General features: G+C 39.3%; 1 protein-coding gene across 1 annotated transcript in view; it reads right to left on the bottom strand.

Annotated features, from left to right (window-relative positions):
• CSMD1 (CUB and Sushi multiple domains 1) overlaps positions 1-27,131 on the bottom strand; it is a 915,553-nt gene that overhangs the window by 223,742 nt on the left and 664,680 nt on the right. The window contains exons 13-17 of the mRNA XM_035109950.2: positions 14,189-14,371; positions 12,076-12,402; positions 10,922-11,116; positions 9,099-9,237; positions 5,103-5,290 (exon numbers count right to left, since the gene is read on the bottom strand). Coding sequence (XP_034965841.2) covers positions 5,103-5,290; positions 9,099-9,237; positions 10,922-11,116; positions 12,076-12,402; positions 14,189-14,371 — 1,032 coding nt within the window. The remainder of the gene's footprint in view (positions 1-5,102; positions 5,291-9,098; positions 9,238-10,921; positions 11,117-12,075; positions 12,403-14,188; positions 14,372-27,131) is intronic.

The following is a 27,131-nucleotide window of genomic DNA, read 5'->3' as shown; positions in this document are numbered from 1 at the left end:
CCCTAGCTAACAGGACCAGTGGTCGGGGAAGATGGGAATTGTAGTCCAATACATCTGTAGGGCCGAAGTTTGGGGATGCCTGGAGTAAGCACTTAGTTTACAGAGGTTGGAAGCAACCCTTTAAAAAAGAGAGAAAAATATGAGCAAGATAACTTTATTGCAAGTTATTTAAATCATCTATGCTTCAAAAAGGATACAAAAATGTAATATGAGCAAGTAAGGAGAGGAATTTGACAAGGGTATTAAGTAACGACATTGGATAGATGTCGTGATCATTTACTTTCCATTCCCCCCCCCCCCCCCGTGTTGTCTTTCTATATATTTGTACTTTATCTTCTATACGTGGAATGCTAATAAGGACGGTTCTTCTATGGTGTACTCTGCATGCACCCTTTCTTCCCAGTTGAGACCTCAGAGTACCATCAGGAGCTAAGCAGACTTTGATCTCTGGAGAAAGAGGTGTAATATTTCTGGAATCACTAATGAACGAGAATTGGGACAGGGAAATGTGACCTGTGCATGCTTGTCTCTTAGAAGCAGCTCTCCTCCAAATGCACAAAACTCCTGGGAAATCGCCAATCAGGACCAACCTGCATGACCTATTGTAGAAGATGACAGACTTTGTAGTCCAAAACACATGCAGGGAACTATGTTGGCTACACCTGATTTAAATATTCTCCCAACTATATGGGCATTATACATTTTTAAAAGGCACTGGAATGCCTCTGAACATTGTATGATGCCAACTTTGTGCATCTGAAGTTATGGTTTAGTACTTGGATTAGAGTACCACTGCTGTCACTGAAATAGTTCTCTTTCCTGGTTATAGAGTTATTTTCCCCTCTAGGTAAAATAACTTTTAGCCCCTTCAAATAGCTGTAACTTAGTTTCCATTCTTCAAAAAGTGCTGATGCCTCTCTAAGTGCCAATCTCTGTAAAGCCACATGGTAGTTTATTTAAAGCTTAGTATCACTGAAAAGCATAGATAGCAATCTTTGAAATGATACCCTGCCTAAGCTTTCGTTCTGAAGAGTTGTGGCAATAGTGGTACAATGTTTTCAGCTTTTCATGGTGCAGTGGGTAGGTATTTTGAACCTGAGATATTTAGCAGTGATAATTGAGTCTAATAACAACTGGATTGAGTGTTTTGAGTACTGGATACGAAAATTCCTTCCAGCAGCACCTTAAAGACCAACTAAGTTTTTATTTTGGTATGAGCTTTCGTGTGCATGCACACTTCTTCACCTGAATAAAAAACCTCAGACACCATTGGGAGAAGCTTGAGTTCCCAGTTCCATTTTAATCAGTTTTCAGGTGTGGATTTGGCACTGAAACTGCTTAAGTTGTGCCAGTGAACAACATATTTCAGGATAGAGAGACGGTGTGTAAGTCCCTTGATTTTTCCTGGACCTCTTGGAGGCTTTTTACACCATCCATTATAGTATCCTACTAAACTGGTTTGCAGGTGATTCATTTCCTAGGACAGCCAGTTTCAGAAGATGGTGCTGGAAGACTCTAGCAGCTATGTGATAGAGTCCGGCATCTTTTTGTTGTTCCCCTCTTGCATTTAAATATCTGCATGAGACTGCTGAATGAGGTCATATGGAGGTTTGAAGAGAGGTGTCGCGATTATGTTGATAGCACCTGCTTTTATCTTTTTTTCATAAAAGTAATGCAGGAATTATGGGACCATGGGTGGTGCTGTGGGTTAAACCACAAAGCCTAGGGCTCGCCAATCAGAAGGTTGGCGGTTTGAATCCCTGCGACGGGGTGAGCTCCCGTTGCTCAGTCCCAGCTCCTGCCAACCTAGCAGTTCGAAAGCACATCAAAGTGCAAATAGATAAATAGGTACCGCTACAGAGGGAAGGTAAATGGTGTTTCCGTGTGCTGCTCTGGTTCACCAGAAGAGGCACTGTCATGCTGGCCACATGACCTGGAAGCTGTATGCCGGCTCCCTCGGCCAACAACACGAGATGAGCGCCGCAACCCCAGAGTTGGTCACGACTGGACCTAATGGTCAGGGGTCCCTTTACCTTTAATGCAGGAATTGCACTAAACCACACAACTACTGCATTACTTGAATTTATAGTAATGGGCTCAAAGAGAGCCAATAAACTGGAGCCCAGTCCAGGAAAAAGAACAGAGATCCATTGGTGGATGAAGGGTGGTTTATGTGCTTCTTGGGTTTCAAAGCTTGTATTGAAATGTGCCTCCCTATACACTATGATGTTCAATGGAGGAGGCCCATGTCATCTGAGGTTGAGTGACTACAGGGGGAAATGCTTGCTCGGTGGTGGCACTACAGGCGGTGGCAGGGGTGGGTGTATCCAATAATATTTTCCATCATTTTTAAATAGATTATCTTGCGCTGTCATTGCAGTATTTCCAGGACCAAGTCAGGGCACAACTCTCTCCCAAGACTTTCAGATGAGTGGATGCTTTCCTTCCTCTTCTACTGTTGGACTCCTATTTTGCTGCTCTTACAATTATTTTGTTTAGTTTTGCAGTTTAATTTACTGTTTTTAATGAACTGAATATTGCTTTAAATTGTGGTTTTAATGTAATCTGCCCTGGGACCATTTGGTGGAGGGTGGGCTATAATAAATAAATAAATAACCATACACACATTGCGATCTTGTTGCCCTGGTGTCTGTTTTCAATTCTGCTGACTGATTTTATGCTGCTCTTTTTGTATTGTAATGTTTTAATATTGCTTTAATGCTTTGGTTTATGGTGATTTTAATTTTTTTTCTAAGCAACCATGGGAACTGTTGAAGGATATGGTATAAACTACTTACAAAAATATATAAAAAAATACACATACGGTAAATACTAAAGCCAGTTCCCTTTGCACAATATAGAAATGCATTTTCATACGTAATTTCTCAAAGCATCGTCCCCCACCTCTTTCTAAATATACTGCAACCTTTGATATTTCACTGCAAATGTAACAAGTTAATGCAGATTAAAAATAATTAGCAATGATTCATTTGCAGTGGTGAAGTAAAAAAAAATGTGCATCTTAAAAACTGCAGGGCACCTCTCACTGAACAACTGCAGCCAAGACATATGCAATAAAGAAGGAGAGTTGGAAGTTGAGAAAGATGACATGGCTCCAACGCAAGGGCACTATGTCTTCCTTTCAGCACAGTCTCCACTTCCATTGCCAGTATTCTGTACGTCTGAGACACAACCCATTCCCTGTTATATAAAATCCACTCCATGTTTCTCCCTTCACCTCCCTTCTAGTCTGTTTCCAGCAGGAAAAAAGGTAATGTTCTTATTGGCTAAAATTGGGAAGTCAGCCAACCTATTTCTGATTTATCTATTTTTAATTAGAATTTCATTTTTAAATAGAAAATAGTTTTTTTCCTTGTCTAAGATAACCTGACATGAGCCAAGGGAAGCCACCCTCATTTGCAACCAATAATTTTGAGGGGTCCTTCCTTGAAGCACGTTTCTGTGGGCAGGGTGGTTGTGAAGACCACCTGCATCACTGCACTCCAGATCATTGAAGGATCCCTGCACTCCATAGAGCCCTGTGGGAGCACTGCTTGCTCTAGAGAGGCAAATATTGTAGTATGTGCTGTGGCAGCAATAGTGGAAACCTTCTACAGCTAGCTGGCAGGCCACTGGAGGGTGGCACATATGGTGCTGATAATGGCAGTGGCAGGCAGGCCTAGGTGTGTTGCAGGGAGCCCCACTCATCTCAAGCCACAGGCTACCCCACAGAGCTCACTGTGGCTCGGGGCAGAGCTGAGTGTGATTCTCTTCCAGAACTGTAGAGAAACAGCATTCTGTACACACCACTTTTCATTTTCATTTTGTTATCATGCTTGTTATAAATGGGAAAAGATGAATGCTCTAGTCATTTAAGCGCTAACAATGAAACTACTATCTACTTGTTAATAATGCATAAGGATACAATTGCTGCAATACATCCATATTGGAATGAATGCTGGAAATAACTGTGCATGACTCTAGCACTACTGTACTTATGACAACAGAAATATTAAATACTGTACTAGAAGACTAGTTCTATATTATTATGATCACAACCAATATATTCCCCCCCCTAAAGAATTATAGAGTATGAGAAACCTCTTATATGCTTTGGGAATAAATTCATACTTGAAACCTTCACCACTTGTTTTACTTGCCTTTTCATCTTTCAGAAATTGTAAGCAGGTTCTGATATCATAACCATAGAACAACTTCATAAAAGTCTGCTTCTTGGTTCATGGAAACTACCATGATGTTCAACTCTGGTAATCATACTTTCGTTTCCAAATCAGAATCAAAGTCCAACTTCAAACTGTAGCTTCTGATTTTGCTTTGGAGGTAAGTTATAGGTAGGCGTAACAATAATTTGTCTCCAATTCAGATTTCAACAATTACTGTGAACCAGGAAGCAAAGCAAGCAATCTGTGCCCTCTTAACCATTTAATGACTGCAAAAGGTATTGCAGGCAGCTAGATAGTTATACCAAATCAGAGAATAGAAGCATGCATCATAATGAAAGCAGAACTCTTGGAAATGAGACTTATTCCACTATGCACACAAATAAAGAATGTCATGTTCCAATGTGAGGTGCTCCCATGCTCACAGTGAAGTTCTGGATTGGGGTAAATTAGTTTTATTTTATTTTAAAAGTGCAATTCCAGACATGTCTACTCAAACGTACGTCCCATTGAGTTCAACAGAGCTTACTCTCAGACAACTGTATAGGATTGCACACTAAATGTATAACAAGTGGTGCACACCTGATTCCATAATTACAATGATTTCCACTTGTGCTATGGAACCTCTCCTCTTCTTGTGCATACCCCATGTTCTCCCCAGATCTACTCCAGAGGTTTGGGGCAACCCCCAGAACAAATTTAGGGGACATGTGGGGGGAGGGGACAAGTTACACGACACAAGTAGAAACTCTAACACAGATTAGTCTGATACCACCCATTTCACTCTTAACCATTCCTCTGTTATAGCCATTTACATTTTTCGCTGATTTATGAGGCACCCTGCCAATATACTTCTCAATCCCCACAATACCCACATTCGGTTATTACACTCATTTTAACTGAGAAAAATATCGGACTTACTTTCATAGTGAATCAAGAAGCCAACACTTGAACGGCTGTTATCTGTAGTGAATAGGAGATACATGAAATTCCCGGTACTAATAAGGAACTGTGGTGCTTGTGTGCCATGGTATTCCCCAATTAATGGAGAAGAACTCGTCGGCCCATCTCTGACTTCCAGGGTATCATAATTTACTTCTGTCTGGAACCTGTCAAAACAGAGTCACAAATTGCAACACGTATGACTTCAAAGCCGACATTTCTAAAACAACAATAATCTCATTAGATTGCTTGGGCTTGTCGGTGGAATCCCATGGAACATTTATGCTGCACAGGTTTCTGCTCTCCGAATGTTATTGCTTACTACTGGGTAGAAAGAATATAATCCACAGTAGGTAGCAAAATAAATTGAAGTAGGGTGAGGAGAGGGCACTTGCAGGAAAGAAGCAGTGGAGGATCTCTCAGAAGAGGCTAGAGTGCTCCTGCCTGTCATAGTAGTCAAATACTGGGGTAGATGGGGCAATGGTCTGGTTATATTTGTGGATACTTCATGTGCACAATATATTACATGCAGGAGAGGGACCTTAGCTCAGTGGTAGGCCTCATGATCTTCAAGCACTACGCCTCCAGCAGCTCCAACCAAGAGATTCCAGGTTGCAGGAGGCCTCAGAGATCTACCATCCAGAGCTGACAACACTAGTCAGTGTCATATTAGAGCAGTCCAGGGAGGACAGAGGCCCTCGGGGAAGAGCTGTAATGGTTCAGTGGTAAGAGCATATGCTCTGCCTAGAAAAGATACCACGTTCAATCCCCATCATTTCCAGGTAAAGCTGGAAGGGATCCTATTCTGAAATCCTGTCAGTCAGTGTAGAAAATACTGAACAAGATGGACTAATGCTCTATTGAGCCTGATACATCTACCTCCCTGAAGCTCAGCACTGGCACCCACCCCACAGGGATGTGCGCTGAGTCCCTACCTGTACTCATTGTATACATATGGCTATATTTCATCTGATCCACCCACTGTAATTATTAAGTTTGCCGATGATACTACCATAATGGGTCTAATTACTGGTGGGGATGAATCAGCGTACAGGGGGGAGGTTCAAAAAGTATCTACATGGTGCATGGAGAATAACTTGCACCTAAATATTAGCAAGACAAAGGAGATGGTATTGGACTTTCGGAGGAAGAGAGGGGAACTAGCCCCGTTGTATATTAGGGGGGGGGGTGTCGTGTTGTGTGGAGAGAGTCTCTTCCTTTAAATTCCTGGGAGTTTACCTTAGTGAAGACCTCAGTTGGAAAAACAATATAACTCAGGTGGTTAGGAAGGCCCAACAGAGACTCCACTTCCTCAGGGTCTTGCGAAAGAACAATGCTAAACAACAACTGATGACCCCCTTCTACCGGTCCACAATAGAAAGTGTCCTTTCTATTGGCTTGACAGCCACAGACAGAAAGTCTTTACAGAGGGTGGTGAACACAGCACATGATATCATGGGCTGTCCCCTGAGCCCGCTAGATGACATCGCAAGGATCGTTGCCTTAGGAGAGTGAGAAAAATTCTCAGGGATGATTCACACCCCAGCCACCACCTCTTTAATCTTCTACCCTTGGGCAGGAGATATATAAGTATAATCAGTCGTACCAATAGGCTAAAATAACCAGTTTCTATCCATGGGCTGTTAGGCTGCTGAACGGAAAATAATATAGTGCAACTGACTTTCAGGGTTGGTGTGTTGTGCGACAAGCACACAGAGTGCAATGAGATTGAGGGGGGGAGAGGGGCTCGGTTAATTTCATTGTATACAGGTTGCACATTGACAATAAAGGTATTACTACTACTACTACTACGTGTTGCAGCAACTCTCACACCAATGAAGTATTATCAGAAGGTGCACTGAAGTCCTTTCTTACCTAACTTTTCATTCACTTCATTGGTTCTTGAATTAGCCGGTGGTGTTGAGCCATTAACTCTTACATATAGAAAATCATTATCACCATGACACGCAAAGCAAGGAGTAAGAGTGGGCTTATTTAAAGAGGTTGGTGGAAATGGTGGCACTAGAAGAAACATGGTCCTCCTCTACTCCGTTCCAGTCTAGTTCCCTTTCTCCTGGGAAATAGCACTTTCCAGCTTAATAACTTTAGATTCACAAAGCCTGACTGAGCATGAAATCATCCTCCAAGGGTCATTTCTGCATCAAATCCACTCAGTTCCCCAGTGGTATATACAGCTTGGCTTCAGTTTTGACTGATGTGCAACACAATCTAATTGCGCCTAAATATTTGTAGATACATTTGACAACCACTTGAACTAGAAAAATATGAACCTTTTACTGCAGTTTTTGTGTCAAGCCTTTTCTCTCCTCCTGTTTGCAAAGACATCACAAAAGGCATTCATGTAGAAACAAAACACTCTCATTGTGCGGCACTGCTAACCTTTTAAACCAGATATGACACATAGCAGAGCTCTATACCGGTAATACGTTTGGTCTCAAAGGAAGTAGGAAAGCTGTGGGAGACCCGCATTCATATCTAATATGGAAAAGAACTGGGGAAGGGACATAACTCAGTGGAAGAGCATCTGATTTGCACACAGAAGGTCAAAGGTTCATTCCTCACATTTCCAACTGGGGCTAGGAATGTACTCAGAACAGACACTCTCCGTCAGTAAAGACAATACTGAGATAGATGGACCAATGGCTTCACTCATTGGGATTTCTTCCCGCTAAATAGTGCCATTTACCACTCTAAGACAAAAACTTGCAGTTACTTCCAGGTTAATGTCAGATAGAGTCCGATATTTTCATTGTGCAGTGATGTTAGACCACCCAAAAAAGGGGATAGCACATGTTTGTGTAGCTGGTTGGACAGTAGAAAATAGTATGTTCTACAGTATCCGGCACATTCAAAGAACACCCACAATGTCTATCATTTCTGGAAATTGTTAAAAACAAAAGCTGAGGGGAAAAACTAACATAAAGGCCCTGTGTTTTGACTCAAATTATTAATTTTGAGATACAAGTGACCCTGTTATCTGTTGTATTTAAACAATAGAACTTGGGGAAGCAAATTTTATTTAATAATAATAATAATAATAATAATAATAATGGTATAATAATAAACTTTTATTTATACCCTGCCCTTCCTGGTCCAGAAACTGGGCTCAGGGCAGCTAACAACAAATATAAAACATTGATTAAGAACTACTTAAGAGCAGCTTAAAACAACATAAAGTACAACATAAATATAGTATCACCAGAGCTAACTAGACATTTTGTTTTTCAGTGTCCCTTAATCTGGTATGAATATTGTGATAAACATATTGCTCACTTCAGTTATACAAGAGTTCCAAGTCAATAACAATAGATCTGATTTTCTACAGGCAGATGTCGGCTACCCCTGGTTTACAAGAAAGTGCAGCAACTACCTCTTAAAAGACGGATGGGGAAGCTGTGGCCGTCTGGATGTTCATGAGATATTTTTATACCTTTCTATGACTACACACAAGGCAGTTTACAACTTTAAACTAATTACATATAATCTGATAGACATTAAAAAAAGGAAAAAGGGATAGAAAGGGAAGCGAGAAAGATAAGGCAAGGTCAGGTATGGTACCAATCCTGACATAATGTTAGATAACTGTTAAGGCAACCAAACTGAATGGCCACTGAAGTAGAGCATGGAACCAAGCTGCAGTCAGCCCAGCCAGGCCTTACAATTTCATTTCTGCTGCAGCCAGATGGAGTGGCTGCTAATGGAGGCAATTCTGGGAGTGCGGGAGTCACAAAGCAATTGGTCCCAGGCCTGGTCTCATCTTTCTTTTAGATGCAACATGGTGGGATGGGTACTAAGAGGCAGCTGGGCAGGGTTGTTGGACTCTAATTCCCATCAGCCCCAGCCAGCCTGGCCAATGGTTAGGCATGGTGTGTGTTGTAATTCAACAGCATCTACACTGTTACCATTTCAAATAATTGAAACATTCAGTTGTGGATCTGTTTTGCAGATACTCACTTATCAAATGTGATCTTGATAGAGTGCCCTTGCTTTGCCTCAATTACCCATTCACAGTTTAACGAGTCTTTGTAGTAACCTGGCCATCCTGGTGGCAAGATAACACCACTAGATGCTGTCAGGTGGCCACCGCAAGGTGCTGGAAGAGAAACAGAAAGATACAATCAAATTGACAATCCCAACTGAGAAATGCTATAAATCATATCGCATCAACTTGATCAACTGCAACTTCCACAAGCATGCCTTATCACAACCAGAAAGTGCAGAATATCCATCAGTGTTGAACAAACTAGCCACTCTTAAGTGTTAATACTGACACTCTGTACTTTCACTTAACCAGTCTATATTCCTGCTTGTGGTTGCACTGATTCACCTGCTCCATATACTGGCTAAGCTGCCTGGTGCAGCTTAGCCAATTTGTTGTCCCCTGACAAGCCCTGTCTCTCCCCTGCCTTCTTTGTATCATAATGAAGGCAAAATGTTGTTCTATTATTGCACATCTTGTATAAATGGCAACTGTTGGCATAGCAGCACCAAAACAATATTGGCTGGGATACCAGCACAGAGTCTTAAAACAATTACGCCATAAGCACATCTTATATTTAAAGCACATGGCTTCCCCCAAGGAATGCTGGGAAGTGTATTTTACTCTTCACAGAGCATCTGTTCGCAGCACCGTTAACAAACTACAGGTTCACAGGATTCTTTGAGGTAGCCATGTGTTTTAAATGTGTGGTGCAGATGTGACCTTAGTTGTCTGCATAGCAGCTGAGTGTGTGCAAGTGTGGTATAATGAATGTTAGACTTATACCAGGAGTATTTATGCTCAAATCCCTACTCAGGCATGAAATCTACTGGGCGACCTTGAGCCAATCAATCTTTCAGCCTAACCTAAGCCACTCATATGAAAAGTTTGGTTTTGTGGAAAGGAGGAATAAAAATTCAACATATAACGAAGAAATAATGAAATCATACAATGGAATTTATATAATCTAGCACAAAATGCATTATATGTCTTCTTGAGTGATCATTTTTTAACAGACTGGGTGGCATTGCTATTTCTCTCACTGCAGTAGAGCACTGCTTCATAAATATTCCTATTTCATGTTACAGTAAATGCATTGCATGTAAGCTCGTAGGCAGATACACCAGCTGGTGAAAGGGCACCCAAATTCTATTACAGTTCACACTAGATGAAATCTGTTAAAGATAGATTTATTAACACAGAGAATATTCAAAAGCAGATGTTAGGCCACTCAATCTATTTGTTAATTGTCACCCGTATTCAGCATGCCAGCTAGCAGTAGAGGAGAGGTTGTATAGATGGGAAGCGAAAGGCACACACACACATCAACAGTAATTAATATTCTCTAACTCCACATATTGTCATTGATGCACCTGAAATAAAGTTCCTATGGATGACAAATAACGGCTGTGGTTCTTCTTGTGGGAGGTCAATGTTGTGCTCAGTTCTTTCCAAGTACAATGGTCCAAACATTTCTATACCAAGCAGATAAGTCTGGATGTTCCAAGGATTTCCATCTCTGAACTACTGATCACCATGCAGCAAACAACAAATAACATACCAGTTGCTTACATTTAATATTATGGTTTTCTTGCTCAAATACTGACATCCAAAACAATTCTGGAGTTAAGGTATTGTGCTCTCCTCTTGGTGGATGCCTGTCATCTCTCTCTCTGAGTTTTATGTTGGGTCTTGGATTTTTTATTTTATTGCTGTCTTTATTGCCTTCATATAAACAGTATACATAATATCTAAAGAAAATCGGTACGTGCATTCTAGAACACGGTCAAATCCTTACCTTCGCATCTTGGAACAGTTGAACTCCATACAACATTTCCATCCTGCATAACACAAGTTATAGTCTCTGAGCCCTGGGTTTTCACAAAGCCATCGTCACAATGAAAAGAAACAGAACTTCCTAGAAGGAATCTATCTCCAAAGCGCTTTCCATTTATGGGGATTCCTGGATCATGGCACTCGTTCTGACCAAATGCTAAGTGTCAAAGGAAATAAAAAGTGAAGCCAATTAATTAATTGGTTGTAAGTATATTTGGATGCATGATTTTAAACAAGACAACTTGTCTCCTTAACTCACCTATCTTTGGGCTTACATGATTCTTCAGTGATTGCCTGACTACCTGCAGTCAACCATGTTCAAAATGTATGAGCATTTTGATTCTTTCAGTGGTGACATACGTTTTTGAGCCAAACAGAACTACTGAGATCACTATTAACTTTGTTTCCAAATAGCCCAGCTCAGCTAGAGAGTATGCATGTGGGGAAATGCTTGATTCCATCAAGCATTTTAATTTTTAATTTAACTTCTTTTTTCATGTGCACATTACCAAAAAGAAAAAAGCAACCCCAAAATTAACATGCAGTGATTAGTATTATCTTTATGTTCAGAGGAATTATACCCCTGCATACAAGCTGCTAGACGGTGAACAGCAAAAAAGCAGTGGTTCTTCTGAATTTCCTGAAAACATCTGCCTGGACACAAGATTCTAGACTAGATAAAACGGATAGCTGCTGTTGACTCCAACCATCTCTGATTACTAGCAATGCTGGCTGGGGCTAATGGAATCATAGAATTGTAGAGTTGGAAGGGTCATCTTGTGCAACCTCTTGCAATGCAGGACTCTTTTGTCCAACGTGGGGCTTGAACCCACAACTCTGAGATTAAGTGTCTCATGCTTTACCATCTGAGCTATCTGACCATCAACATCTGGAAGGCCACAGTTTCCCTGTTCCTGATTTTAACTAACAAATGCTTAATGATATTACTGAAATACATTATGCAATCAAAGTCAAGTGTTTTTAAAGTCCTAGTTATTTTGTTGGGTATGTTAAGCATGCACTTCAGCTCTCTGAAACCTAGCGCTTAAAAGTGCTTACTTTTAGCTACATAATGCCCATTATGTTTAGTGTACAACTCAGAGAATGCGCACTTACTCGTGTATGATATATTGAATCCTCTTCCTGTAGTGGAATGATCTGACTGAAATTCAAGACGTACTACGTGCCCGTTGCTAGCTATTTGGGAAGGCACATCATTGCCAGAAAAAGTACCAAGAGCTGGTAAGTCAGAAATCCCATCATCCTTCACTGTCAGGTAATCAAACTGAGGCTCTACATCAAAGTCATTGAAAATAAGATGTATTCTGCTTCCTGGTTCTGAAATTATCAACCATACACAATTCATGTTGTTTCCATACTCCTCAGGGTAGTTTGGTGAAAGTATAATTCCTGAAGGTGTTGTGAAGTTGAAGAAACATGAGACTATTAAAAAAGAGAAAATGAAACACTTTGAACGATGCATATGTTAAAAACACAAATTCTAAAAGTCACCATGTCTAAAAGGCACCATTATCTTCAGTGTTAAGCCTTTTTCAAGGACCTCTTTCTAACAGAGATTAATTCAAGGACTAGCAGTAAGGAATGGATATGGTCACTATGAACTGCTTGAAAAACTCCCTGTGTTCCATTTGTATTTCACTCTTAGAAGAAGAAGCAATGAAGAAGAAAATGTGGTGGTAGTTACTGCTGAGAAAACTGACATGTCAAAGAGCAGTCACAAGCACTGGAGCCTTTCAGCATTGTTCTAGTAGTTCATTCCTGCAACTGACTGAAAGTGGGATTAAAACAGAGGTTCCACACAGTAGGGGTTGGCGGGGCACTGGCACTCCTGTCTCCCATCTTGCTGCTGCTCACCAGGAGGTAGAAAGGGAGGGTGAGGCAGCAGTGAGGTCAGCACAGTGCAAACAGACTGACAGAGTAAATCAGATATGTCTGCAGGTGCATTTGCACTGTGCTGGCCTCACCACCATCTCAATCCTTTTCCTCCTGGTAAGCAGCAGCTATGCAGCAGATGGAAGGTCAGGCGACTGCTGACCGCTCCTAGTTCCACACAAGTTAACATAGTGATATATTGGCTGATATCCTTGTACCAAACAGATTTGTAAGGTAGACATTACTAAGGAAAATAGCAGTGTTCTGCTTCGTAATGTTTACCTTGCATGACTGTTTATAGATTCCTTGGTTATGTGATTATATAATAAAATGGGCTGAATCTTCAGTGAATTTTTTGGGGTGAAATCAACAAAGTATTACTCAAAATAGACACTTTCAAATTAATGGACAAGTTATTTAAGTTGATTGATTTCAGTGGGACTACTCTGAGTATGACTAACATTTAACATCACCCATTTTAATCAACGTACTGCTGAGGGAATTTGCTGCCTGTTAATAAACTGTGAGCAAACATGATAGAAGGATGCTGGTCAGCAAAGCACTGTGTATCTTTTAAAGACAATACAAAGGAGAAAACTCAAAGGTAGCAAAAGTTTGTTTGTTTGCTTATAACGTATAAATCAGCTATTCTATTCACTTCTCAAAATAGCATGAAATGAAAAGCCATTGTCTTCTAGCACTCTTTTGATAAATTTCTATTCTAACATTATCTGACTGCCAAATTCTCAGTAACAAGATAAGGAAGTCTGATTTAGGATTGCACCTTATTATACTGCTAAGAATAGAAGACAATTCATGAAACATACTGAATGCACTGTAATCCAGAGGTAACAGAATGAAGGTTTGTTATTAAAATGCATCATAGCATACAGTTCTCACCTTTTGCAGCTGGTTATAAAACAGCTACATTATTCCTCAATTAATTAATACTCTATGCAATTTCAGTAAGTTCATGATGACTATTTTGCAATATTGTCCACTCTAAATACATGTTCTATAGGGCATGGTCAATTCCTTTAGGCATGTTCTAATTGAGAAAATATTATAATGAAAACACTAGAATATGTATGAAAGAGGTCAGGTATAGCAAAATAGAACTAAGTGATAGAATCATAGAACTGTAGAGTTGAAAGGAATGCTGAGGGTCATCTTGTCCAATCCCCCAACGCAGGAACCCCACCCACAGCATCCCTGGGTGGGCTTGAACCACCAACCTTCTGGTTAAAAGTCAGACACACTGACCCATCATGCCACCTATGGTATGCTGCATGCTGTTTCTAAAGGTAGTCAAGAATGAAAATGAACTGTAACTTACAAACACAACTGGGTTTATTGCCGGACCACTGGTTATTCTGTTGGCATGTGATCATTCTCTCTCCCACAAGTTCAAAGGCCGCTTGACATTCAAAAGTAAGTGTGTCTCCGTGTAGAAAACTATTGCCAGTCCTCTTCCCGTAGGACGGAATCCCAGGATCACCACAGCCGCCTTTCTCTATTTCTATATAAAGGGAGGTAAAACAACTGGCAGAATTAAAATTAGCACTCTGCATGCACACAAAGACACTTGCGTCATTAGTGATTACTTCACCATTACATTGTTGAATATTACTTTATTTTATATAAGTCGTTCCATTTTAAAGTTATGTTTTATTATGATGTTCTGTATCAGATCAGATTATTATAAGGTTATGCTCATTGTTGTGTATTTTGTTGCTGTAAACCGCCTTGTGCATAGTAATGTAGAAAGGCAGTACACAACTTAAAATGAAAATGAAATGATTTTTTTAAAAAAAATATATGAAATAAAATACTGGTTCTGGGCACCATATTTTAAGAAAGGTGGAGGCACTGGGAATAGGTTCAGAAGACAGCAATGAAGATGGGTCAGGGATGTGGGAAACAAGTTCTGTGAGGAAAAGTTGAAGAACTGGGTATGTTAGAAGAGAAGACTGGTGGGGAATATCATGCCTTATACTGAGTTAGACCCTTGGTCAACTTAGCTCAGTGTTGGCTACACTGACTAGCACAGCTCTCCAGGATTTAAGCAGAGGTCTTTCTCAGCCCTATCCAGAGAGGCCAGGCATTGAACCTTGGCCTAACACATTCAAAATAGAAGCCCTACAGCTGAACCACAACCCTACAGCACTCTTCTAATGCCTGAGAGTCCGGAAGGAGGACTAGATCTGATGAGCTTGTTAGACAGGAGAAATTTCTGAAGGGTAAGAGCAGTTCGACAATGGAACAAACTAAGTTCCTCCTGAGCTTGTCTAATGTGTGAATGCTACGAATGCTTTGTACGAATGCTACATCTAGCATAAAACACTGTTTGCAATAATAGCAACAATAACCATTTCTGTTGTTTTGCTCACCTACTTAAACTGGCAATACAAACTTCATCCCCTCTAGGATTATTTTCTGTACTCATTCAATCTCAAACTTTTTTTGATCTAAGTGAGTTGAACTGCAGGAACTTTCTGAAGTTTGAGAATGAGCTATGAAGTTCTTCAGCTCGGATTTAACATCAGCTTCCTCTGTTTGCCAATAATATTAACATAAATCCTATTCAATTGTTTCCTGCTTTCATGTACTCTGTTTGGAGGTTCAGGCAAAAAGACCTTTTTATCTTGTTTGTAAACCAGCAATATATACCATCTTCGGGGACTTATTATCTTCTCAGTGTAAATAGCATGACAAGATTAAACTCCCTCACAAACTGGGATGAGATGATCATACACTTTGGAATTTAATCAAAGTCTTTCTGCGCCACAGCTTTCTTCCTTAAAGGGAAGAACTGTGGCAGTGTTGAAGAAATATACATATGTTGCAAATAACAAAAAATACAAGAAATTCTATACATATTGGGCATTAGATTCGAAGAATAGGGAATTCTAGGTTAAAGGTTTTCATGCTTTTCTCAGGTGTAAAAACATATGGGAGACAGAATACACCTATAACAAGCTGTTACAATACAATTAAAAGTTAATACATTTTGGACCAATAATCCACAGTTTCCATTTAAACCACTACAGTTATGAATATGACACAATGGCTGAAGAAATAATCACCTTTCTGATCATGCATAATTGGGAGGCAGGGAACAGAACTGCAACTGAAGACCTGGCCATGGATATGTGTTTGGAGGGAGGTGTGAAAGAGGGCATAGAAGCTGTATAAGACATATGCTATGTCTTCAGGATCATGAATGACTGAATAAGCAAGACCTGTGATCCTATAGAAAACGTGGGAATGGGACCAGCTAATCTTTGTAACGTGAAAAGTCTACAGTGTCATAGGGCACCCAATTTTTCAGATCTCTAAAGTAAATGAGGGGCAGGAATGACAGGCGTTAGTCAAATCTCCCAATCTAGGGAGGACTGCTTGGGCCTGCTTCTACTTTGGTTGTTTGCACAAAAGTCAGTACTTTATGCATATGCAGAACTATTCATTTATCTTGTGATTTCATTGTGCAAACCCCTAACCTCAAGCTATTACAGGATTAAGAAATGTAGCCACTGCTAAGCAGCTGTGTTTTAGATGCTACCAAAAAACTTCCTTCCATATATGAATTGCTCTTAGCTGTATTAGGGGCACCAAAAAAAAGTGTAAAAAGCAACTGAACAACAATTGATGGAGAGGGTGAATCTATGGTTATTCCAATTATACAGCATCAATACTAATTGCAGTTCAACACATAAACAATGAAGAGAAAACCTATTAAAGTATACGATCAACACAGAAACAACTAAGAGTTTTATGGCACTTTAAAGGCTAACAAATTTATCATAGAACAAGTTTTCCTGGACTAGAATCCAATACATCAGAAGCTTGTTGGCATGGAGGGAGAAAAAGCCTGCAAAGGGTAGAGTTAAATGACAATGAAATACAAGAAGTAGCTTGTAATGATTCAATTAAGAGTTTAAATATATGCAAAACAAGTATAGTGACCATTAATAACAGCAGCAATTGGTTCCAACACAATCATCTTAGCATTACTAATAAATTCACATCTGTAGTGGGATTTTTTAATATAGACTGATAACTATTGTCATTAGTTATTATTTAGCCGCTACACACTAGAGTTTCCCTGCAAAATTCCTCTGCTGGAGAATGGCAACTTGCCCCTGGCACTGCCATTCGGCAATGGCAAATTGCCAAGACTGCCGTTCTGCAACAGAATGGCTGTTGTTCTTGCTGAATCTGAATTAACTGGACCACCCTCCCGGATGGTGATTGACACAGTGGCGTTTGTCAAAAACCAAAAGAAATAAGTTAATAAGATACTTGACAGCTTAAGTGTTATAGGAAGAATATCTGTTATTTTAGCTTTCCTTTTATGTTTCTCTGAACACTGTAAAGTACTACAATTCCACAAATGCATGATATGTGTCTAGCGAAGTGAAATGTTACAGCTACTCATCTCCCTCCTATCACTTAGAGAATATGAGAGTACCATTTTTCATGCTCAGTTTTAGCTCTGTCCAAATTATTTATAAGCACCACTGGAGTTCACAATTTCATTTTTAGCTCTGTAAAGGAGCACAAGAAATCTAATAAACCAGACATTGGAGAGCACTTCTCACAACTACCTTCAAGATGCTAATCAGGCATAAAGAATGAGGCTGCATTTATCTGGGAGAATGTATGATTTTCCTACTAGGCAACTGTAACAAGGTAAAGGCAAAGGACCCCTGGATGGTTAAGTCTAGTGAAAGGCGACTATGGGGTTGTGGCGCTCATCTTGCTTTCATGCCGAGGGAGCCAGCGTTTGTCAATAGACAACTTTCTGGGTCATATGGCCAGCATGACTAAACCGCTTCTGGTGCAACGGAACACCATGATGGAAGCCAGAGCACATGGAAACACCGTTTACCTTCCCTGCCGCAGCGGTACCTATTTATCTACCTGCACTGGTGTGCTTTCGAACTGCTAGGTTGGCAGGAGCTGAGACAGAGCAATGGAAGCTCACCCAGTCATGGCGATTCAAACCGCCGACCTTCTGATCGGCAAGCCCAAGAGGCTCAGTGGTTTAGACCACAGCGCCACCCGCATCCCGACTATAACAAGAGGATAAGGTGGTTGGGTGATTATTATGGGTACCTGACAGCGCCATTGTAAATCTCTGTGCCCCAAACTGGGTGTGGGAACAGATTTAACCACGAAGAGAGGACGCCGGTTAGAAATTGTGCCTTAAACAAGGACAGTAGGACCATTCTTAAAATTGGCCATGAACCTAACAAGATAAGAAGGGCGTAGCTGCTGGATCATGCCACTAGCTCATCAAGTCCAGCTTCCTGGTCTCACAGTAGTCACCCAGATTCCTGTGGGAAGCCAGAAAGCATGACATGAGCACAACAACATTCCGCCCACCTGCGGTTCTCAGCAATTGTTATTCACCAGTCACCACGGCTATTACCTGCTGATGCTGAGTATCAATTCAAGTCTTTCCATAGGACATACAATTTTGTCTAGCTCAAGCCCATCTATTATATGGCATGACAGCAGTGGAAAACTAAAGCTAAAGAGCCACAATCACATTATCAAAAACAGATACAGATTTAAGCAAATTTGGTACCAAAAAGTCATAGCAGCAAGAACCTTAACAAACGGCCTCGGCCCAGTATACCTGAAAGAGTGTCTCCACCCCCATCATTCAGCCCAGACACTGAGTCCAGCGCCAAGGCCCTTCTGGCAGTCCCCTCACAGGGCCTTCTTGGTAGTGGCACCCGCCCTGTGGAACACCCTCCCATCAGATGTCAAGGAAATAAACAACTAGCTTACTTTTAACAGACATCTGAAGGCAGCCCAGTATAGGGAAGATTTAAGGTAAATGTTTGATGTTTTATCATGTTTTTAATATTCTGTTGGGAGCCACCCAGAGTGGCTGGTATATTATTATTATTATTATTATTATTATTATTATTATTATTACTACTACTTTGTAACGTGCATGAACATCCTTTGTAACTTAAGAACTCCTTCCTTTCCGATCGTCAACTGATTAAGGAAAAAAAGATTATTAAGGCTCAGCCCGTGCCTTAGAAGCTTCTAGGTCCTAGAACTTTCCCAATCAACTTTGCAAATGATATTGTTGGTGATGTGCCAGGGATTAAGAAACACATGGTCTCCTCCACCAGCCACAGACTGACACTCACTGCTGTTGCTCCCACTCCTTCTCATACATGGCTTGCTCAGATCACCCTGACCATGTTGCTGGATAAATACACAGGCTTAAATGCTTCTGGGAAGCTCCCAGGCTTTTCAAATGGACATTTCTGCCAGACTATACACAGTGTGAGGAGGCAACAATGAAACTGAGAAATGTGCACTTTAATTGAAAACTGGAAGTGGGAGGCGGGTTGCTTAAAACAAGCATCCAGCTTCAGGGATACCCAGGATCTTTAATAGGTACTGGAAGGTCTCTTGAACCCAGAGATACTTTCTAAAGGACATCAAGAAAGATCTGAAGTCCTTATCTCCAATCTCAATGCTTCAGTGCTTAACAGTGAGATCTGAGATGAAAGATCCCTCTAATTGCTCTCCAGATCAAGAGAAATCACTCTGCTTGCTCTTATGGATATCACTCTCTAAAGAACAAACAGATCAGGAGATAAAATTGTGAGAGCTGGTAGGTAGCACAATTCCTTTAGCAGATGGTAGATGTGTAGCCGTCACTTTCTAGATCCTCTTGGCCCTTTTCAGATTCATATCTTAAAATCTGAATTAAAAACTGAGTTAAGATAAATGAATTAAGTCTTCCAAGAATTCAACTGCAACTTCTTTTTCATCTATTCAGAATTTGCCTTCATTCTAAAAAACAAAACAATATTTTGAACCAAATGTGATGTTCCTGTTCAATACATCTGTAAATTCTATTGACTCAAAAACTAAACTTATTTTTATCTATTCAGGAATGTATCATACAGAGATTTAAAATTCCACATTTTCCTAAAACTGGATGCCTCTACTATAAATTTCAGTGTCTTGGAGTGTGAAGTCCCTAATCTCTGCTCTCTCAAACTCACATGCATCATTTAGTACATTAGGGTAACACAGTCTTCTCAATCATTTTCCCACACAGCAGGCCCTAATTTCACAAACATCCTGTTTATTGCAGTTCATTACCCTTCACAAGTAGAAATCTTTACTCTATAACGTTCCATGAGCTCCTGGTTCACAAATGTCAGAAGTGGATATTTTAGGAAATCAATCTTTCTAGGAAACACCATTACACTTGCCTAACAACCTTAAAAATGAGGGGCATTTAAGGCAATAGAAACAGTGTTTAACTTCAGGAAAAGAGCAGGCATGCTTCTATGTGCTAGCTAAAACATGCAAAATTGGATATATTAGTAAATGCAATTAGACTTGCAAGCTTTGGTATGACCAGACAAGAACATAGATAAAATGTTTATATGTGCCTGGGCTGCCCTCTTTCCCCATTATTATTTATCCTGTGCTTAGAGTTTCTGCTAAAAACATAAGAGAGGATGAGAGGATTAAAGGAATAACAAGGGGAAGAGACACCCATAAATTAAAAGCGTTCGCTGATGATATCATTCTTACATTGGAGGACCCAGAGGAAAGTGTACCCCAAGCATTAGAGAAAATTAGAGAATTTGGGGAGTTAGCGGGGTTTAGCATAAATAAAGATAAAACGAATATGTTGGTCAAAAATTTAAGGAAAGAGGAGATTGAAAGGTTACAAGAGAGAGTAGGATTGAAGGTGGTTAAAAAGGATAAATATTTAGGAATTTGGGTTTCTAATAATACTAATAATTTGGTAAAGGATAATTACGTCAAAATTTGGAATGAGGTTAAAAAAGATTTAGAAATATGGAAAAGATTAAATTTATCACTTCTGGGCAAAATAGCGACCATTAAAATGAATGTTCTACCGAGAATGCTGTTCATATTTCAAATGCTCCCAATCTTAGGAACAGGAAGTGGAATTTTTAAACAATGGAATAAAGATCTATCCAAATTTATATGGAACAATAAACCAGCCAGAGTAAAATTTAAATTATTAACCGACATAAAAGAGAGAGGAGGACTGGGGCTCCCTAACCTAAAAATCTATCATGATGCCGCAAGCCTTCTTTGGATAAAGGAATGGATTACCTTGGAAAATCACAAGCTACTAGATCTAGAGGGATTTCAAAATAGATGGGGTTGGCATGCCTACTTGCAGGATGAAAAGGTAAAAATACATAAAGGGTTTAACACGCATGTTATTAAAAAATCTCTATTGAAGGTATGGGAAAGACATAAACCTCTGATGGAACCGAAGACACCAAAATGGTTGTCACCTATCGAAATAATAACAGTGAAAAAAGTAAATAATGATGGAAAATGGATAAAGTATAAGGACTTAATAGAGGAAAAAGAAGGGGTATTTAAAATTAAAAAATATGAAGATGTTAAGCAGCAATTGGCAGGGTGGCTCCAATATTATCAATTAAATAGTAGGTTTCAAGAAGATATGAAAAAAGGAGGGTTTATGTCCGAACCATCCCTACTTGAAAAAAGTCTATTACATAGTGAACGGAAAATTATATCCAAAGTGTATAACACCATTCTAGAATGGGAAGTGAAGGATGAAGTCGTGAAGGAGACAATGACGAAGTGGGCAATGGATCTAGGGAAAGCAATAGAAATGGATAAGTGGGAAAAACTCTGGAGTGTAACATGGAAATTCACGGCGTCAGAAACAATTAGAGAAAATTTAATAAAAATGTTCTATAAGTGGTATCTGACGCCGGTCAAAATTTATAAAATGTATAAAGTTAAAGATAATCATTGCTGGAGGTGCGAAAGAGAAGTAGGTACGTTCCTACATATCTGGTGGCAGTGCCCAAAAATTAAACCTTTCTGGAATGGAGTGTTAGAAGAGTTAAAGAAAATATTTAAATACAACATAAAGAAGACTCCAGAATCTTTCCTATTAGGAATGGTTGAAGAGGAAGTGGCAAAAAAAGATGAAAAGATATTTTTATACTCGGTAGCGGCGGCGAGAATTTTAATTGCAAAATTATGGAAAAGTAAGGAAGTACCCACTATTAGAGATTGGCAAGAGAAATTAATCGGTTATATTGATTTAGCGAGATTGACGAATTCAATTAGGGGCGGTTCCAATAAAAAATTTATTGATAATTGGGGAAAATTTGGAGTATACTTAAAAGAACTTGGGTTTGAAACCAATATTTTGTAGTATTCCAAGGAGGAAAGTTAATGTAAGCAGTAGGAGGATAAACAATTTTATAGTCAGGATAGAAGAGAAGGGGAAGTCGAATTACAAAAGAAGATGTGAAGACAGAATGGAAGATATATAAGACAAGTTGACGATATATTTGAGAAGATGGAGTAAGCTTTGTTTGAATTTGTATGATTATCTATGTATGTATTGATTTTGCTTTTATTTTAGAGAATTGTTTTGTTTTATATTGATTTTAAACTTAATAAAGATTAAACATTAAAAAAAGGAAAGATCAAAATAATAATAATAATAATAAAAATGTTTATATGTGCCTGTTGGTTACATTGCAGTAAAACAAAACAAAACATACGGTAGTTTGTGTGGAGTTTTCCTACTATGGATAATACCAACTTTGTCTAATCAGTTGACTAATGGAATGAGAGAACAGTGAAAAAAGGACTGGTCTTCGCACTATGCAACAGGTAGAGGAATTTTCGTGGCAAACCCATTGCTTCTTATTTCCGTATTCTAACTCATAAAATATTGACTACTAAAAACTGTTTTTCTTTAGAAGTCTGCTTTCCTTCATAAATACATTTAGCTGAAATTATGTTAACTAACCACTGTCTAAGGAGCCATATGTGTGTTTCCTTAAAAAAGTATTCTGAAAGAAAATACCCAGGCAGTGATGTACTTACTAGTTACCCATTTCACTTAGTCAAATCATTTGGTGCTTCTCTCTTTGAGAGGCGGGCTACTAAAAGTAACACGATTTAGAAAATGAAAACAGGGAAGCAATATGGAAGGTGAACACAACACTTATTTGAAGCATCGTATTTGATTTTTATCATCAGAATGTAGGTGTCACGCATCAAAAAGCTTCAGACTGAAAGGCAAACTATTTTTTCTTACTCTTCCTAATAAAAAAGGACCATTATAATACAGAAATGTTATTGTACAAATTTAATGTAATATTGTTCAAGCTAATTGAAAGATATTACCAAACGGAACAAAATGTGGAAACTTAGCATCTCATAAGATTTTGCTAGGGTTGTTTTCAACCAATGTTAGGGGGAAAGGCTGTGTGTGAGTGTGTGTAGGAGAAATTAAGTAGGTGCTAATGTAACAAAAATAATTCAAGATGTTTCCTTCTTTTTGCAGTGAGCTGTTGAACTGACACCCCACTTACATCTTTACACAGAGCCATGGTAATCCTTTAATTCCATTTTCATTAATATTAAACCTGGTGTCCAACATGGTAAAAATAAATTGCTCTGGTGTCAAGTAACCTGGCTGAAGTGATGTGTAAAAATATGAATATTCTTTCATTATTCTTTTTTAGACAGTAGCAAAATAGTAGGTCATCTTCAAGGAACTTGAAGCACATGTGCAATTTGAGAGCTAAGGTCTCAAGCACCTTCCAGTTTTAGGACAGCTATATGAATACTAGAACTCATGTGAAAAATTCAGAATGTCTGGATCAGGTTAGTTGGGTTTCACTTATACTAGGTGAAACTTATCACAGCCCAGGCTTCAAACAGTGATTCAGAGTCCAGGGGTACAGACACACTATGGGGGGGGTGTAACAACCTCCAAATTGGAAAAATCCTGGGCAACAGCCCTGGGCTAGGACCTTCTATGGAGCCATTGCCTTCACCCCAAGCATGTTTTGATCTACTCTCCATCTTCTGAAGGCAACACCTGCCTAGTCACAACTGTGTGGAGTTCAACATTTCAGGCACTAGGACTTCCCTTGAAGCATGTCCATCTAGTCCAAAACGGTAGATGCTGGGTTAGGGAGACTGGTTTTAAGGGCTCAGCTGGGCTCCAGACCATGTTGGAGCAAGTTGTGTGCTTGGATCCATCCAAGTCAATTGATCCAATCTGATCCTACTAGCTGTTGGTGGCCTGTTAAATGACTGCCATCCCTATGGCCACCTTTGGCTGGTTCTGCTGCACCCTCAAAACTCACTCACAGTCAGGGCAATATCGATACGGAAAAAGGCAATTCCCAAAGAGGTTGAATGAAATTTAAATATGTCCCATTTTTTTTAAAGGTAGCAAGCTGTGTGATTATTTGTTTTGGTCTTCGGTGCAAACAAATTAAAAATTTGAATGAATATGTATTTACTCTTATCTGAATTCTTATTTCCAATGCTAGCAACCAAAGCATAGGTATTACACTGCTGTAAGAAACAAACAAACAAAACTGGTTAATTATTATTATTATTATTATTATTATTATTATTATTATTATTAAAAATCAGACTGCATCTTATGGGAAATGCTTAGCTTAATACATTGCAGAGTACTTTCCTCCATATACATTATATATATATATATATATATATATATATATATATATATATATATATATAATATCACTGAATGCATATTTTTATGATCACAGAATCAAGAGTAGTATTATTTTAAGTAGTGCACCTTATTACACCTTGTCCCCTTCATCACTGTCTTTTCTTAAGTCCAGCTAAACACTGTATAGAAACTACCATGCTGCTATTACATTATGTTGCATTGAAAAACATTTGTCCTATTCATTAGCTATTACATGGTCAGAATTTTTTCCAAGGCCAGACAGCAAACCTTGGTAGAGAAAGACATAATGAAATTCAGATACGAGCTAAGACTAGACAAATAATTCTAAAATGACCATAAATAAAACAAACAAAAAATGAATTTAATGGTTGTTTGATTATCATAGCGCTTTTAAAAATCATCCACAAACTGTTTACCAAATGCTAAAATAAGAGTACTTCTTGGCTTAAATAGGCATCACAATCTTAGATTTGTAGTATTGTTTCTTAACTTACATACTAGGTTAAAAATAAAATATAACATTTCTTGTTAGCAATTCTTAAATATGGTAAGTCTTAAAAGCATCTTTCAAACTCTTGGTTTTATCACAGTACAGTTAATCAGACACTGCTGGATTATTATTATTATTATTATTATTATTATTATTTAGGACTTCAAACAACAGAATTCAGAAATGTTTGCATAATTTTGTGAAAGATTAGATGAAATTGCATTCTGATTGTTCTCATTAAAATCTGGGAAATTGACAAAGCTAAATATAATAAAACTCATTTCACTGTCAAACATGAGTTTGCCTGCAAATGTTGCAAATATGAGCCATCTTACTTGGAAGCATTCTTTAGCTATGTATCTAAAAATAAGCTTGCTTTTTTGCTACACGGCAGCCCAGCACGAAGGAAATCTACTTTAATTTACCCCCTGCTGCTACTTAAATAGCTATGGCAAATTATACAAAACATGATTTGTAGAAATACATTTTATCAACAGGTGCAATGGATTCAGAATTTGACAGCTCAAAAGGATTTTTATTGACAGAAGTGACTGAAATTCTACTGGATATTATTTGTTCATTCTCTGTGTAGGACAACTTTGCATTTACATTGCACCTGAAGCAAGGGTGGGTTTTTTTTTTTTTGTCATTCTTGTGAAAAGAAAAAGAAGTGTACGAATGTATTGCTTTATTTATTTTCGATTCCGAGCTGACTCCAACTAAACCAATGCACAGCTTGTCCCCACAACCCTCAAAATTGGTTCCAGAAAGCTGCGTGTAGAGCAGACATCGTTTGTTCAGCTCCCTGAATGACTTTGTTGGATACATTGCTTAGATACTTTGAAATATTATTTATTTATTCAATTTATTTATTTTTATGTTGTTGTTTTTTTTAAAAAATACGCTGCCCTTCATCTAAAGAGCACAGGGCACTTTACAACATCAATGCACAAAATGCACAAAATGATATAAATAAATAAATCCCTTCCCACAGAGACATTTAAAATGTCGTGAATCATTCATGGGCGTAGGCAGGGGGGGCAGGAGGGGGCAGCTGCCCCCCCTAGAAGCAAAAAAATTAATGTATTTTACAGACCATAACCAGCACTTTTCCCCTCCAAAAACTGAAGTGGAAAGGGCTTTGCTTTAGCAAGAGCAGCTAAGTCTCCGCTTGCTGGGGGGGGGGGGGAGACACACAGCAGTAACAAAAACACATCAAATAAATAAAGCAAAGTGGCTACCAGTAGTTAAGCAGTTAAGACAATGGAGCATATATCCCCAGGCAAGATTCGATAGCTGACCATTTCATCCTATTGTTCTTAAGTGGGAGTTGTTAATGAGCATTCAGGAGCATTAAGAGTTCTATTGGCGATTTAATGAGGGTGCAGACTCAGAGGATTCAATTTGACTAAGGTGGCTCTGCAAGGCTAAAAAGAAGTGAATAAGAAAGGGGGGGCTGTAGCTTTGACAGACAGTGATGTTTATAAAAAGCATTGGTGTTCCAGTCTGCCCCTCCTCCTGCATCTGTATACTGTAAATCAGGGGTGGCCACCTCCCAAGAGACTCTGATCTACTCAGAGTTTAAAACTGGGGGTGATCTACCCCCTTTTGGGGGGTTCAGGTCAAAGCTGTTGAGTTTTTTTTAAAGGAAGGGAAGCCCTGTTTTTGGGGGTTTAGGTCAAACTTGTTGAGCTTCTTTTAGGAGGGAGGGAGGCCCATTTTTGTTTAGGGCTTCAGGTCATAGTCAACTTTTTTGAGGGAGGAGGAAAATTTTGGGTGAGCTTTTTTTAGGGGTGCCAGTGACCTACCAGTGATCTACCACAGACATACAGTGATCTACTGGTAGATCACAATCTACCTGTTGGACGTGCCTGCTGTAAATCAAGCAGAGAGAAAGCTGCTTACAAGGCTCCTGTACATGCAGAGTTCCAGCATCACAAAGTCACCCAGAGACACCCACAAATATGAGTTATTCCTCTCTCTATTTCTTCCTTCCTTCCCTCCCTCTTCCATCCTTAATAAAATACGGGGGGGGGGCAGATAAGCCCCACATAGAAAGCCCATCAACATGGGGGGATGACTCTTTCAAATACGGTATTTACCAGTAATTGGGGGGGGGGAGAGGCACCTAGGCCTCTAGGAGTTGGCTGCTATGCCTAGGAGTAGGACAATTCAAGAAAGCAGAACGATGCATATGCTATGGTAATATATCAATAGAATCGTAGAATTGTAGTCGGA

Source organism: Zootoca vivipara, chromosome 3 (assembly GCF_963506605.1).
Source record: "Zootoca vivipara chromosome 3, rZooViv1.1, whole genome shotgun sequence".
In the NCBI taxonomy this organism is placed as follows: domain Eukaryota; kingdom Metazoa; phylum Chordata; class Lepidosauria; order Squamata; family Lacertidae; genus Zootoca; species Zootoca vivipara.
This window is presented reverse-complemented; position numbering and strand designations above follow the sequence as displayed.